Source organism: Emydura macquarii, unplaced genomic scaffold (assembly GCF_026122565.2).
Source record: "Emydura macquarii macquarii isolate MOO-44397 ecotype Brisbane River unplaced genomic scaffold, CSIRO-AGI_Emac_v2 contig_2636, whole genome shotgun sequence".
NCBI classification, from domain to species: Eukaryota; Metazoa; Chordata; order Testudines; family Chelidae; genus Emydura; species Emydura macquarii.
The window spans coordinates 2,896,972-2,913,697 of NW_027132773.1; the positions used below are offsets into that span (position 1 = coordinate 2,896,972).

Genomic DNA, 16,726 nt, shown 5'->3' on the forward strand with positions numbered 1-16,726 from the left:
CTTTTTTCTTTCCCCTGTTAAGTAGAAGACTTACACAAACAATGGGGGAATTAACTATACACGGCAAAAAAAGAAATTGCCACCAAAAAAATGCTGATCTTTCAGTTCTTAGATGCTATTTGTAACAACACTAAGTAAAAATATCCAGACATTATTGTGGTATTTAAAATAATAGCATCCTCTTAAGTTGTCTGCAAGAGTCCCTGTTCATAATGGAAAGCATTGCCACTCGTCCTCATTCTCTTGGCATCTCAGTGAGACTGACTGGGACAGAAAATCCAATAAAATATCAATCTTGTGTAACTGGGCAAGGAGAGGCCATTGCAGTCAATTTGGGATGGAAAAAAGTCACAGGAGTTCCTGAGCAGTCATCCAAAGCCAAACTCTCAGTCTGAAAAAGCTCATCTTGGATATTTACAACAAAGCCAACATCACCCCAGTCTTGGCTAATATGGAGATATCAGAAAAGCAGAGGTTACTTAACCGGGAAAAGAGAGGCCACTGCAGTCAATGGGACTACTTATGGTTCAGGTGAAGCACAGCCATTAAACTGTCTCCAGGCCTAAAACTCCAAGGAATTATTTGCATGTGACAAGCACATGGAAATATCACTTCAAGTAAAGCAAGTTTTCTAAAATATGCTAGATTAATACTGATCTTCTGTTTAAATGGAGATAGATTACTCAAGAATTGCCTAAGACACAGTTTTGTGCTTTACAGAGGACAGATGACTATGAATATCCATCACTACTCAAAAACAGACCTGTTCAAATTATTCCTTTTATTGGACCCAATAAAGGGCTCCCCAGGTATAAAGAAGAATGCATAGTCATACAAACTAGGAAATCTCTGATGGCTTGATTTTCATAAACTTTACAACCACTTTTTTCACTCCAATTCATATATCTGGGGTGTATTTTGCAAGGCAATGACAAAATAGCTTAAACACAAAATCAACCACTTACCTTAAACTTGTTTCGATGGTTGTCTGAGACAGTCTCTTTATCTGAACAGCTACAACAGCTACCCATAGCTTCTTTAGAAGACCATGTAATCTCTAAAGCCAAAAATAAAGTGGTAATTTACTTGGGGGAAGGGAACACAATACTACCCAGGGTGGATTGACTTAAAGCAAAGATTTACATCACCAACTTTAAACCATGGCTTAAATTAGCAACCAGTAAACCTTGATTGAAGTTATCAGTTTTTTGCATTTGTGCTTTTTATTTTCCTACCAAGGGTTGATTCTTACTGGTTGATGTAACCATTAAAAACATGTTCATTTGCAACTGCTAAACATAGCCTTTACACTAAATTTGGTACATGTTGCAAACCAGGAACATATACTATATCTGTTCGCATTTATTTAAGCAATTATATAAAAGTGGAACCTCAGAGTTACAAACTCCCTGGTCAACTACACACCTCATTTGAACCGGAAGTACACAATCAGGCACCAGCAGAGACCAAAAAAAAAAAAAAAAAAAAGCAAATACAGTACAGTATCGTGTTAAACGTAAACTACTAAAAAAATAAAGAGAAAGCAGCATGTTTATTATGCATAGTAAGTTTCAAAGCTATATTAAGTCAATGTTCAGATGTAAACTTTTGAAAGAACAATCATAACATTTTGTTCAGAGTTATGAACAACCTCCATTCCTGAAGTAACTCTGAGGTTCTACTGAGTAAAGCTTTGAAACTTTACTGTGCTGAAGAAACATGCTGCTTTCCCTTTATTTTTTTAGTAGTTTATGATTAACACCATACTGTACTGTATTTGCTGCCTTTTTTGGGGGGAGGGGGAGGGGAGCATCTCTGCTGCTGCTTGATTGTGTACTTCCTGTTCCAAACAAGGTGAGTGGTTGACTGGTCAGATTGTAACTCTAGTGTTCACAACTCTGAGATTCTACTGTAGATTGGAAGAGGTTATTTTCCTGCTCTTTAGATTCCCAATCAGTTCCTTAACTTTGAATCACTTGTCATTGAGTTAAACTAGATGAACAAACTGATTTGAAGAAAATCTTCTCTCTACTTGCAGAAGAGGCTACTATCATCAAAAGTTGGTTTCACACTTCATACTTTGGTTCTACGTACTTCACCAGTGACTTTCACCAAGTCAGTGTGTTCTAACTTTCTTTAAAACGTCAGCATCTAACATGTACTGCCTAATTTTTTTCTTTCTATTAAATGATTTTAATAGATTATAGTAAATTTAGGAAAGGTTGTCAATTTTAAATACATTTCTTTTTAAAAATATACCTACAGTATTTAATTTAAATTAAATCCCTTTAACCTTAAAATTAATTTTCATACACCCCAACAACATCTACTAATCATATACATCTCAATGACAAACAAAACGAACACACTAGTATTTCTCTGAGATTACACGTCTTTATGATGCATTTTGCAGCAGTCACACAAGCTATTACAGAAGTATTGAAACTTAACACATTACATAATGATAACATTCCATTTTAAAAAATTATTTTCTAACCATTTGACTTTTAAAAAAAATGTCCATACAAAGCTGTGAGAATCATGCCATAATTAAATTTGCAGTAATCAAATAGACCATTTGAGCTGTGAATTGAATTCCCATGACAACATTTGGAAATGTTTCTTGGTGAGATCCTTACTCTTCTCCAACCTCTTTATACTGTGCAAAAGGGTCGGGGCAGCAAGAAGGGGCTCTAAAAGCCCCAGTTCTGGCTTGGGGAGAATTTCTCCAGCACAGGTACTGTGGAGACAGCCTATAGATCCCTTACATAAACTCCAGCTGTAGTGAGTGTGCACTGGGGCAGGGTACCAACAAACAGCACTACAGGTCCATTGGGCAGCCCTGGAAGGCTGGCCTAAGTTAGGCAGGCCCCAGGGTTGTTGGAGTTACATCAGGGAACTATGCAGCCTCCAAAGCATCCCAGTAGTGAGAGTGCCCTTGGAGACATATCACAGAATCTCATCCCTTGTCTTTTGAAAAGGGCTTTTTAAAAACTGCCCATACAGCAATGTACATCTGAAGAACTATAAAATACACCAAATTATTTCAAGTCAAGGAGGCAGAACAATCCAACATGCAGATATATTCCAAAACTGGTTTCTGATTTCTAATAGGTTCTTTTTGTGCTGAAATTACTGAATCAGTCCATTTGGGTTACTACAAAACAATCTACTGTTTAAGAATGCAAGACAGCTAAATTAAGAAACCAAAAGATATATATTTGATATTCCTAATATTTCTAAATTTTAAAAATATATGGCAAAACCTTTATATTTCATAAAGCAGCAGACAAAATCTTTCCCTCCTCCAAATCAAAATTTGCAAGACACACACACACACAAACTTTATATTGGAAGGACCAATATTACCACTTCACAAATGAAAAATGAGGCAAAATCTTGGAAGAGAACTAATAAATCAAGAGATACGAAATTAAGAATCAAGCACAATTAAGAGAGAAACTGGTTAATAGAATTTTCTGATTGACTAGTTTCTTCCTTAACTTTTGCTGGGGATTCCCTTTGTCTTGTTTGGTAGGGTCTAGCCATGATCTGTTCTCTCTTTTTCACTTCCTGCCTCTAAAGATCCCACAGGATGACAATTCTCCTTCCACTTAAGGCTTGGATGAGTCTTCCTCTGTAGTCTATTCATGCTGCTCATTTATTTTGAGGAAGTAGTCTTGAAAACAGCAATTATGAAAGGTAGATATAATGTAGATACTAAAGTTAATACAAACAAATACATTTACAACAGAAGTTCTTGCTCTGTGCTCCACAGAGCACTTCTTCCACATGGGTGCAGAGTGGCTTTGATTAAAACAGGAAAGTGTCTGTCAGTCTTCAAGCAGAGATTCTGTAGCTACGTATGCCTAGTCTTAGGGCTTCCCTCAACCTTTTTGACAAACTGAAAACAGAACTAAATAACAGTGATGCACTTAGTGTCTTTGCTATAAAGATTACATTGATCAAAGTTATAAACATCAGAACTGGGACACCAGCAAATTCAAAGCACAACAAAACCGAACTGCAACACGACTTGCAGTTATTAGAACAGTAGTTCTCAACCTATGACTGCAGGCCACTTGCAGCCCAATCAGCATATAGCTGCAGCCCATGTGACATGTTCAGGGCCATACAGGTAGCGTATATATCGTGCGGTTGCAGCCCACATAACAGAGCTACCTATGCAGCCCACAATGGTAAATAGGTTGAGAACCTCTGTATTAGAGTAATGGGAGTTGCAGATGAAGTGAAGAGATTTGGTACCTAAATTTCAACAAGAGGAGGAAATAAATAGAGATACAAAAAGGGAGAAGGAAAACATAATCCAACAGTCACAGGAATTTATGATTTTGCCTCTTTAATGTCCTAATATTAATGTTTTAGGTAACAGAGCACTTAAAGCTACTTCAGGGACAGTAAAATTGAGGTTAAGAGGCCCACAGTATGGAAGTTTGAGAACTCATGGAACTTAACTAAATTCACTCACCTAGATTTGGCCATTAATATTCCTAGCCTCTGCTGCAGCATCGGGACTTCAGTCATACTTCAAAATGTCATGTTGTCTTCTCACATTAGCAACCAGTTGAACTAAAAATATAAGTGAAGGGAAAAAAGCTTAACAACATGTTTTTAAACATACTTTCCTTTAGCAGAAACTTGCTATTAACGTGCATTTATACATAGTCAATACTGAATTTTGGAGGTGGTGTAAAGGGCTAGACTGCTTTAGGCACAGCTTTGTGTAAAAGGTAAATCTTTGTGAAACAGTGCTGCCCCAGAAGGACCCCAGGGTCTCAGAGTCACAATGCCTTCCCTACTCCCACCTTGCTCACAGGGGGAAGTAATCTCTAATACTGGGGGACCCTGCCCATTCTCTACCCACACCCATCTATCTGAGAGAAGGGAAATACCAGACATGTGGGGTATAGCAGGGGCTAACAGACAGTGGAGATGCTGCACAGAGGAGCATGTGCATCTCTTACTCCTTGTCCTACAGAACATGTAAGATAGTATCAATGTGAACTCTTAGCAGGTCAACTCTCTTTGCATCCTTCCACTTGCTTCTCCTTCTCTATCACAACATAAGCTGTTTGTCTTCACTTACAAGGCCCTTCATGAACTATCATCTCTCGCAATGGAAAGGTTGACTCCCGCCTTAAATCAGCCCATCATGACAGCTTCCAATGCCCACTTGTTTTCTAACAAGCACCTTTGTGCTTTCTCCCATGTTGGCCCTCATACTTGGGAGGTACCCCCTGGGAAAATCTGCAAAGCTACCTATTAACCACCTTCAACTCCCTCCTTAAAATTCTCCTTTGCTGTGTGCATACAAAAACTTGACAACAGTTAGGAATATTGATCTGCTGCTACCATTGCCTATCAAGCAGACTAAAATGCTGCCTCATTGTTCCCTTGTATTCCACATTTACACATCTGTAGACTTTTACAGTAGAACCTCAAAAATGCGAACACCTTGGGAATGGAGGTTGTTCGTAACCGAATGTTCATAACTCTGAACAAAACATTATGGTACAGTACCCTGTAGTCAGTTTCTTCCAGCTGAGACAGAGATCTCTCTGCAAAGTTGGCACCTGGCAGTACTGCTTGGTTTGCAAGCAGCTCCCTGCCCTATTCCTGTTTTTTGCCTTTGCGCTGAACTGAGAGGCCTGCCCCACACCCTTGGCACTACAAGCCCCAGCCCTCAACCACCTCTCTCCAGGGCTTGCCCTGCTCTGTGCACTGTTCGTCAGGTTCCAGAGGCAGCACGTGGCAGGGGGTTGGTGCCAGCCCACTGCCAGTACCCCTCCCTCCCCCTGCCCTTTGCACTCCCAGAGGTGCTGGCACGATTCAGGAGTGCAGCCATAGGCATAGCTTGGGCCACATCAGTGCACAGGCTGTGGCCCTTTAAAACTCCTTCAGAGCACAGCTCCTCCACTCCAGCTACAGGCCAGATTTTGGCTGCAAAAGCAGCAGATCAGTAGCTCCCTGTGGCAGCTTCTTTCTCAGGCTCCAGATTGACTCCCCTGACAGGGGGTGGTGGTGAAAACAGCTTCCCCCTCCTGATGGGGTGGCGGGTGGGGTGGTGAAACAGCACTCTTGGCTTACAGGAAACAGTGCAGACCCCAGACTGCTTCTGTTCTGCATGCCTAAGATGCAATATAGGCACAGTATAGTACAGGTATTTGTTTTTGTTTTTTTTTTTTTCCCCTCCCCCCTCCGCTGCTGCCTGATTGCTTACTTCCAGTTTCACATGGTGATTGGTTGACCTGTCAGTGTGTAACTGGTGTTCATACCTTTGAGGTTCTATTGTACTTAGATTGCAAGCTCTAAGGGGCAGGGATTGTCTTTATACAGTGCCTAGAAAACAGGATCTTGGTACATGGCAAGGCTCTTAAGCACCATGGTAATACAAATTAACAATTAGGGATAGTAAGGATGGGTCCTGTCTTTAAATTATATAGATTAAAAAGTAAAATAGCCACGGAGCACATTCAAAAGCAGACAATCAAATGTTAACACTGCTTATATTAGACTATAAAAAAAATAAGTTATCACATTTAAGACACTAGAACTACATACAAAATTAGACACATTTTGCTGAACTTCAATAAAATTTCAGTTGTGCAAAGATGCAGGATGATCATATTGTTCATATGCTTACATTTAGGTGTGTGCAAACACACACACACACACACACACACACACACACACACAAGGAATTTATATAGCCCAAACAAAGTTAACTTGACTATATTGTTGCCCCTTAGACATATGGTAGTCAATGTCAGGGCCTTGCAGCATAAGCTTCTATTTTTAGATAAGTTCTTGTCCTCAGGAAATCAATTTAAGTGCAATTTGTTTATTTACCCTTTGTACTTGAGTTCTGTCCATCTTAAACTGCGATAGACAAGACTGCATAAGCAAGTTAAAAAACACCACTGCAGTCACCATTGACCAGTCATCCGAAACTTATTTCCATTGTCATTCTCAACACTTGCCCCAGAGCCTTCCCCTTAATCACACTAAAATACACACACACACAAATTGGTTTAATCCTTCAGGAGAAAATGAAGCTATTGGATGTGCCAATTAATATTAAAAGTAACTTCTGCAATAAAGTCACAATGTAACCTTGGTAGAGCTATATATAATAGAACCTCAGAGTTATGGACACCAGAGTTACGAACTGACCCGTCAACCACACACCTTATTTGGAACCTGAAGTATGCAATCAGGTGAGAGCAGAGAAAAAAAGCAAATACAGTACAGTACTATGTTAAACGTAAACTACTAAAAAAATAAAGGGAAAGCAGCAATTTTTGTTCTGCATAGTAAAGTTTCAAAGCTGTATTAAGGCAATATTCAGTTATAAACTTTTGAAAGAACAACCATAACATTTTGTTCAGAGTTCAGAACATTTCATTGTTACAAACTACCTCCATTCCCGAGGTGCTCCTTACTCTGAGGTTCTTCTGAACACATTCCTTTCACTTCTAATGTTTAATCAAAATGAATGGATTTCTGTCTTAAAAACAAATGCACACCTACCTATGGGCAAATAAAGCCGATAAGCCTTATGCATTACATGGTCAACTTGAAATTTGGTCAGTTTAAAAAAAAAACAACCTTGCGTTTAAAGTGGTTTCAAGTATTTTGCCTGCTCCAAAGTTGCCCTGCCAATTTGTGGTTTTGCAATCATATTTTCCTTCCTCCTCTGAACATCCCCATCCCCCTTCCCTGTTGAAAGAGCCATAGAAACAGGAAAAACCGACCAACTTCACAGGGGAAACAGTGAAACTGACTGTATAAAAAGTGCTGTCAAAGGCACAAACTGAAAAAGTAGACAATATTTTATCTAATTTTTAGTTAAAATCATCTTAGGTGTCATAACTACAGTAGGTAAAACTTTTTCAGACCAAAATGTGATTGAAGTTGATTAAATCATAATCAAGATAGTTAAGACACACAAACTGTTTCATTAGCATCAACAGTAGTACTATTAACTGCAAGATACTAAAAACACGACAATAATCTTCTTAAACCCACAAAGTATAAAGGCTTCTTTTTGCTTACACACTGCAATTCACAAAGGAAGCAAGATTATTTACTGTTTAAATATATGTAATAAAGAAACACATCAATTATCTCAGAACCATAGAAATGTACAAATGAAGGGCTGGAAGCGACCCTGAGACCTCATCCAGTCCAACTCTGTTGGCTGTGGCAGGACCAAGTAAACGTAGACCACTCATTGTTTGTCCAACCAATTTTTAAAAACCTCGAATGATGGGGACTCCACAACCTCACTGGGAAACCTATTCCAGAGCCTAATTACCCTTTTTCCCTAATGTCTAACCTAAATCTCCTTTGCTGCAGATTAAGCCCATTACTTCTTGACCTACTTGACCTACCTTCAGTGGATGTGGAGAACAACTTATCACTGTCCTCTTTATAACAGCCCTTAATATATTTGAAGACTTATTAGCCCTCCCCCATCCCCTGGTCTTCTTTTCTCAAGACTGCTTTTCTCTCCAGGCTGAAAGTAAATGTGAAGGGACAGGAGTTTGGTACCACTTGTCTCCTATAATATCCATGCACAAAAGGGACAGGTTAAAGGACAAAGTGACAACTTTATTTATATTTCTTTACTGGTTTAGATTTTTAAATATAAATATTCTCTTTTTTATATAAAGTACTTGTCAATTACACCCAAATGACCAAACAGTTCACATTCCAAAACCACAGACAACAAAACATTCAAAGCTTGTGCAGACAAATCTTATTTTTGTCTGTTCAACTTTCATTAAAATTAACAGGCATTTGTTACAAAATATGAATACATGTACCATGGAAAGTTGTTGCAAGAGAACAGGTCATTGTGGGGTCTGGATCCCCAGAGACAAGAGAACAGGGAATCATATTCCTCTCTCCCTTCCAGTGGGGAATTTGGTCAAAAGTTAATACAGCATAGGGCTGTATTAATGATAGAGCAGAGTCACCTCCGTGCTATAGAATGCCCCCTTTTAAAGTGAGTTTCTGAAGCAGCAGTCAGCATGGAAAAAAAACTATAGCTGTGCTGGCAGGAAGCCAGTACTGCAGAAGGAGAGATATAGAGGCAGCAGGGATACAGTTAGGATACATCAGTTAGGATGTCCCTACTCCTCTATATAGCCACAGCCTTTTCAAAAGTTTAGGAGGATGTATGGGGTCCGGAGGTCAGATCTTCCACTCATTCCATGGGTGGGGGAAATCTACTGAAGTTTTTAAATGGAGTGTCATTATGTTTGTCTATTCCAGTGGTTTAACCTTTTTTCAATCTGTGGATCCCTAAAAAATTTCAAAGGGAGGTGTGGACCCCTTTGGAAATTGAAGCTGTGATCCGCAGACCCCTACCATAGAAATCAGACTGAAAATTGACAATGGAATTCAGTCATAAATATTGCACATGCTTGATACAGAATTTGATGCACTATGTGAAAGGGCACTAACTGTGGGCTTCTATGGTAATGACAACACTTCTGGGTTTTGACCTGTAGGTGGGGGTATTCACATACTTTTGATTGATCAGAAAAATCGACTGCCTTGTCTGGGATCTGAAACTTTATTTTCATAGTCACCTTTCACAGACCGCTTAGACAGTCTATGGACCTCCAGGGGTCCACGGACCACAGGTTGAAAACCACTGGTCTACTCCCCTCCACCCCATGCAACTATCTGAGGAATATTCTGCAGGAGAACCTATAGGCTGGTATACATTTAAAAGTTTTACCCATAAAAACTATGTTGGTTAGGGGTGTGATTCTTTTTTTTAAAAACACTAACAAAAGGCCTAATGTGGAGGTAATTATACCAGTAAGGAAGTGCTTATATCAGTCTAGCTTATTCCATTTCCCAAACTGGAATAAGCTAGACTGACAAGCATTTTAACACTGATATAACTGCATCCACACTAGGAGGATTTTGCTGCTTTAACTATACAAGTACAGTTTAGTGGAAAATACATAGATAAAGTCTTAGAGTGTTCCACCCTTGTAGTCCCTTCCTGTGGATATTTATGTGGGAGATGATCATCTTGGGTGCCCCTCATGCTCCCAGAACTGTGCATCGGTCCTAAGGATGGCTCTTCTTCAAATATATTGTATCTCTCATATGTATTTGGGATGCTTACTAATTAATATAGAATACATATATTACAGGATTAGAGGGTTCAAGTTAAGAGATAACCAAGCAACTTGACTGTGTTTTAAAATTTTTTGTTTACATTCCAAATATCAGGGCCCTATTTCCCTCTCTCTGCTGAAGGACCTGGACATTATTGGAGGACCTGAGGAGCAGTCATACAGTACTGTAATCACAGCTGCAGTTCTTCCTTCATATTCAACTTAAAAAGCAAAAATTTAAAAAAAAAAACAAAAAAAAAAAAGCAACACAGGTCAAGCAGCAGCAAAGGCTTTGCCTATCTATTGCTGCTTAACTTGCACCCTCTCATGGCCTCCTGGCAAATCCTTGTGATTGCCAAAAAGTTCAATTTGGTGTCAACTTAAAAAATGGGGCTTGCATTGGTATGACTTTACTCTGATATACCAGGGTGACAGCTGCTCTTGGACACAGGCATAGGGGAGATTCTAAAGCCTGGAGGGAGCTCTCCTTAAAAGTTAGCAAGAACCAGACTAATTAACTTTTTAAAAGATTCCCCATTAGGCTTTTTTTTCCCCCCTTGGGGCATGGGGGCGGAGGAGGAAAAGTAGAAAAGAAAGACGTCTCCCCTGATCTCTCCTCACCACAGATCAAGACCCTACAGAGAAATGCCTTCTCTTGCAGTAACTTTCCAGATTAAGTCACAACACAAGCCCAGTTTTACACATGCACAATGCATCTACATTAGGGGTTTGCACTGATAAAGCTATACTGATGCACATTTCTCTAACATAGACAGGCTCTAAGACCTTAAATGGTTTAAGTAGCTTAAACTGATCTAAAGCAACAGGTCCATTTCAGCTGTCTAAAAATATTATATATGTTAGATATGCTCAAAATATAAAAACATTTTTAAAAGGGTTAACGATCAAGTTTTGTGGTCCCTACACTTCCCTGTTTCTCTCCTTTAAAGAAAGGTCAAAATGACCTTTTAAAAGAAAGGTCAAAATGAAGGTCATGCTTTTCTAATAAGTTATGTTTTGTTTTGTTTTTTGAACCACCGCTTGAGGGTGGGCATGAGGAGGGTGTTATTTAAGTGCCATCTAAATGACCTATTTACTCTGAGTTTGTTTAAATATTTTGCAGGGCTGAAAGATTTAAGAAAATCCCAAATACATGAACACAGTCCCACAGCTCCTCCCTCAGACTTTAATCTCCCAGGCTATGTCTATACAGGCAAGTTAAGTGCCAATAATTCTCCATTCTTGCAGCATCACTGGTGGAAGTAGCAATGGAGTCTTGGGAACACCAAAATTTTTTTTCTTCTTACCACAAGTTCAGAAACACACAGTGATTAGCATGAGGTAAAATACTAGTGAAAACATGTTTCCAGGTCAGTGTAAACTCTAGGCTCTCCACCAGATTTACCTCAACCTACTACCACATATGAAAACCACAAACTGCTTTGTCTTCAGTAGGCCTTTACTTTGGGTTACCATGTTAGCTAACCTATGGTAGTTCCTAGTGAAGACAAGGCCTTGGATAACACAGATGTAAAAACAACCACATTCTTTCTGAGACTACAACCTCCACCACTGGGACCATCATGGATCTGTAATGGTGGTGAATTATGTCAGTCCATTAGGAGTCAATCATGCACCAGATCTAAGCCAATAGCGTAGACAGGACAACGACCTTTTACTACCAGGTCACCAAAACACATGCCCTGTCTAAACTTGTATTACTGCAGCTGCAGTAATGGTAGGAGTGATATAAAAATACTACTAAATTTTTTCTACAACAGACAAGGCAATAGGGCCCAATTTCACTCTGTCACACTAATGGAAATACTGGATTTTCACTGAAGTCAGCTGACTTTAATGGATTTGATTTCAGTGGAGTTACTCCAAATGTACAGTGCTAAAACCAAGACCAGAAACTGTGCCCCAGACTACACACTGTTGATGCTTTTATACAGATGTCTAATTTAAAAACAGTTTAATTATGTATTGCATATAAGGTATTTCCTTCTCAGTTTGACACTTGCTGCCTTTTAATTTCAGTGTATCCTCCTTTGTTCTTGTATTACAAGAAGAGGAAATAAAAGCATTTGATTCAGCTTCTCTATAGAGCAGTATTACTGCTTTTACATGCCCCTTATTAATTAATCTAATTTCTAAGTTACAAAGCCCTCATCTTTTTAGTTATTTCACATATGGAAGTCTCTTCATGCCTCTAATCATTTTGATTGCCAACTTCTGCAACTTTTCTACTGCTGCTATATTTTTTGAGAAGGGGTTACCAAAGCTGGACAGAATTCAAGGTGAGGATGTTCAAATTATTTATATAACTGCATTAAATTTTCAAGTCAAATTTGCTCTTTCAGGGACAATTGCCCAACACCCAACGTGAAGTTTGCTTATTTAGCTTTTACTGTAACTTAATTATTTGTAAACTCATGTCCTGCTCACAATCTTCTTTACTAGACTATATTAGCTTCACTACCTCTGCCCTCAATGAGTCTCATCTTCCAATCTTGGTATCATTTCACGCTGCTCCCTTGCATTCATGCATCATCATAGTTTTTAATTACACAATCAAGTTTTTCCAAAGTCCCCGCCTGATTCAGTGCACAAAATGGATATACAAGGGGACAGAGTTAAAGGTGAATGGGCAACCCTGAATCTGGCATCTCCTAACTTTTGATTGTTTGACTTTTCAACCTAACTTAATATTGGGGTGGTGGGGGAGGTGGTATGTGAAAAGATATAAAATGTGTGCAAAAATCCAAGAGGAAAATTAAAAACCTTCACTGATTAGTGTGGGAAGGAAAAGAAGAGGACCCTTCTTTCTTTAGCCCTCATCCCTTTGCAACCTTTCCCATCGGGAGTTGATTAAGGAGAGTATGGCTCTTCAAACCCAATAGCTACAACATGGCTAGGTCCATTTGTTCATGGCTCCCACGTGTGATTGAGCAATGAGTAGTCATGTGATCATACCCAGTAACTTAATTTTAAGTTCTTAAATTGCAAAATACGTTTATAAACTATTTCAGCCAAAAGACATTGCAAGATACCTTTTCTGTCTCTAGCACATTCTTTTATCTCAAGGAACGTCTAGCTTTTTGTACAGAATTCCCTTTGGCAAATTTTTAGTGCTCAAACATCCAATTGATAATGTTGACCACAGCTAAGCTAACTATACTTACACTATCATTTTCACCTAGAGCATTCTAAATGCAAAAATTCGTAAGACTGCATCTATTTTTTAACCTTAAAATTAAAATGCCAGCATGCATGCATATACACATATGTACACAAACATACTACCTATCTTTCCACTTTGTTTATGATTTTTTTCTTCTTTAAGAAAGGGTTAAACCTGAGTCCTGAAACTAGAACACAGAACTGTTCTGTGCTCTTAACGCTTACCTTAAATTTTAATTCTAACATTACAAATATTTGTTTTTTTAAAAGGTAGAGAAGATAATCAAATTACATTGGTTTTGAACACGAGCTTATCTAGCGCCAAAAAGCAGTACAGTTAGGACAGAAACAATGAAATTACATTGAATAAGTTAATGAAGAACAATTGTTCCAGAGATTTATTAATTCAAGCTTATCTTAAAGCTGTGTGTGGAGGGGGGTTGTTTGTTGTTTTTTAAATTTAGGAACTCTATTAGCACTGCAAACTTGTGGCCAAAGAGGAGTGAAGAGAATGAAGCTAAACTATTTTTTCACTATGTGCATTTCTTTAACAGTTAATTTGAGATACTGGAGAGACAATGTTTTTGAGATCACTAATTTCTATTAGAGTACAAGTTTTTATAATTAACTAATGCTGGGATACCTGGGTATGAAAATCCAAGAAAATACAATGTAACAGAACAAGGATCAAATCCTCTAAAACAGTTTTTATTCTGCCCATTCCTAAATATTGTTTCTCAAAGTAAGTGTCATATTAAAACAGTAAAATTAAAGTCCTGATGTGTCTAAGCTCCAAGCTAGTTAGCCAGCAATTAATTTAATATTTTTATACCAGCGTGGAAAGCAAAATTTAATGTGCAATACCAAAAACTTACAAGCAGTCGCTGAATGTTAGGCATCATCTACACCAGTACTTATGCTGGCAAAACTTTTGTTGCTCAGGGATATGGAAAAAAAAACAAAACATCCCCCCTGAGCAATGTAAGTTTTCCTGGCATAAGTGCTTGTGTGTAGCCACGTTATGTCTCCCGTCAACATAATAAAACCATCTAAACGAGTAGTAGTAGCTATGTTGGCGGGAGAGCGTCTCCTGCTGAAATAGCGCTGTCCACACAAGCGCTTATGCTAGCAAAGTTTATGTTGCTCAGGGATGTGTTTTTTCATACCCCTGAGTGACAAAAGTTTTGCCGGCATAACTGCTAGTGTAGACAACGCCTTACAATTAAGAATTTTCAGCTGCAGTAGTACTACCACATTCAGAGGCTTCAGAAATTCTTAACTGGGTTTTCACAGCTGCCTGCTGTCAAAACAAGAAAAGGACCGCATTCAATTTAGAACTTTATGAAAACGTTTTTAAGATACCAGAAACGTTAACTGTTTCACCACCAGTAAGTCCAATTTCTGTTTGTCCCCTCACTTACATTCCACAGTTTAATCCTAGGGCCAGGCTCATTACACAAAAATTTGGAAATTAGTTGTATTTGACAGCTTCAGGATAAGTCCTTGAGATTTTGGAGGAAAGCTGAAAAACTGGAAAAGCCATGTTATGGTTGTGATGTGGATTGAACCTCGGAATAATTTTATTTCATGGCGTCCCCTCTGGGCAGTGAATTCAAATCACTGCCTGCTGGACAGTTACCCCTACTTAAAGTGAAATTCAACAACCCCTCAAATAAATTTAAAAATCACTTCACAAAATCGTTTTTAGCTACAGAGTTTAATGCCATTTAATCACATTTTTATTAGGTGTCTAAGTCTGCTCACTTTTCAGGTTAAATTAAGCACCATCACCAAGCAGATGACTAGACATTTTTCTGCTTTGAGATTCTTCCTGGTAAAAGCATAACTTGACTTTTAAAATTGGAAGTATTTGAAAATCCAGGGCAAACATACGAAAAAAATGTGGTTGTCAATTATTTAACGTAAGTATTCTGCTGAAAATACCAGTGGTAACACCAGCACTGAATTATGTAGATGGAGAAAACAAAATGACAATGATGATTTTTTCTAATTTCTTGAAACACAAAAAAACAAGTTTGAGTCTGCAACCTGTTCAGACTCCAAATTATTGTCAAATCCCTTCACTGAAAATGGAAAATTCTGTCTTACCTGTGAGTTTTCTTTCTAGAACCCTCCATGTCAGACAGTCTTCATAGTTGGGCAGTCCCCATCTCTATGGCAAGGGGAGGCACACTTCAGGAAGAACTCTCCAGAATGATAGCTAGTATTTTTTTTCAGCTTTGGAAGTTATATTGTTTGTAAGTGCTATTCAACACAAACCATTTGCAGCATAGCCTTGACAAGAAATTTAGGGATTTCCTGGAAGAACACCCTCTGCACTTTCAAAGTGCTTAAGCAAGTAAGTTATAGTTGGGGGAGGAGGGGAGAGAACAACATTAAGCAATCCTCTGAGGGAGAGTCAGACTGCAACATTGAGGTTCCTAGAATGAAAATTCATGGATAAGACAGAGTTTTCCCTTTCAGTCCCCTCCCTGTCAAAGTATTCACAGTGGGAAGCAGAAAATCATCCCTAGGGAGGAAGGATTCCATTTACTCCTGTAGAACTGAAAAGGAACTTGCAGAACAGGATATCCTAGTAACCCTTAACACCCTTCTACCAAATGCTGCGTCAAACAGGGATGAGGATGTCAACTCTGTAGTGCTTGAAAAAAGTGGCTGGAACACCCCATATTAGTCTTATGGATTTCCTTTTAAGATCCTCCACCCACAAAAAAAAAAAAAAAAAAAAAAAGTCCTTGCTCTTTTCCCAGAGTGCATAGTAACAAAAGGAGTTGTACTTGAAACTGTGAATGCCTCTGCTATGAATACCTTTATCTGTAAGCTCTGTTCACATTTAACTTTAACAGCCTACGGTAGTTAAGAGACTCGGATCTCTAAGACCTTCTGGGGGAAGTAATGGTCACCAACAAGGCCACCTTCCAAGACAGGTAGAGCAAAGAGCACGTTGCCAGTGGTTCAAATGGGGATCCTGTTAGGACCTCATTTTGGTGCTGGCAAAGCTAAGGAGGTAGTGGTTGGCGTACCTGTTGGTACAGCCATTCCAGCTTCTTAAGGAATCTGCCACAGATTGAGTTTGGCTGGAAGCTAAGCAAGAATTGCACCACGTATACACAAAAGACCATCTGGTTCAGGAGCGGAGTCAGAGTTTTCCCCAGGAGAGGCATGCTAATGTTTGGCAAATAAAACACTTTTCTTTCGTCTCCCTCCTGCTGCCCTCAAAAAGATTGTCCTGGACAATAACTTAGATGCTGGAGTTTTGTGAGGGCTGTAATTGACTCTTCAAACCTGTTTACTCAAAGCCATGTTTCTGAAGGCTTTTTAGCAATTGCTGCTGGATCCAGTGTAACATGAGAAGGCTG

General features: G+C 38.8%; 1 protein-coding gene across 3 annotated transcripts in view; it reads right to left on the reverse strand.

The window, feature by feature from the left end:
* Positions 1–16,726, reverse strand: part of FRS2 (fibroblast growth factor receptor substrate 2) — a 95,913-nt gene that overhangs the window by 13,340 nt on the left and 65,847 nt on the right. For all 3 annotated transcript variants that reach the window (XM_067563940.1, XM_067563938.1, XM_067563939.1), the window contains exons 2-3: positions 4,490–4,590; positions 966–1,057 (exon numbers count right to left, since the gene is read on the reverse strand). In XM_067563940.1, the coding sequence (XP_067420041.1) occupies positions 966–1,031 (66 nt within the window). In that variant the 5' untranslated portion in view covers positions 1,032–1,057; positions 4,490–4,590. The remainder of the gene's footprint in view (positions 1–965; positions 1,058–4,489; positions 4,591–16,726) is intronic.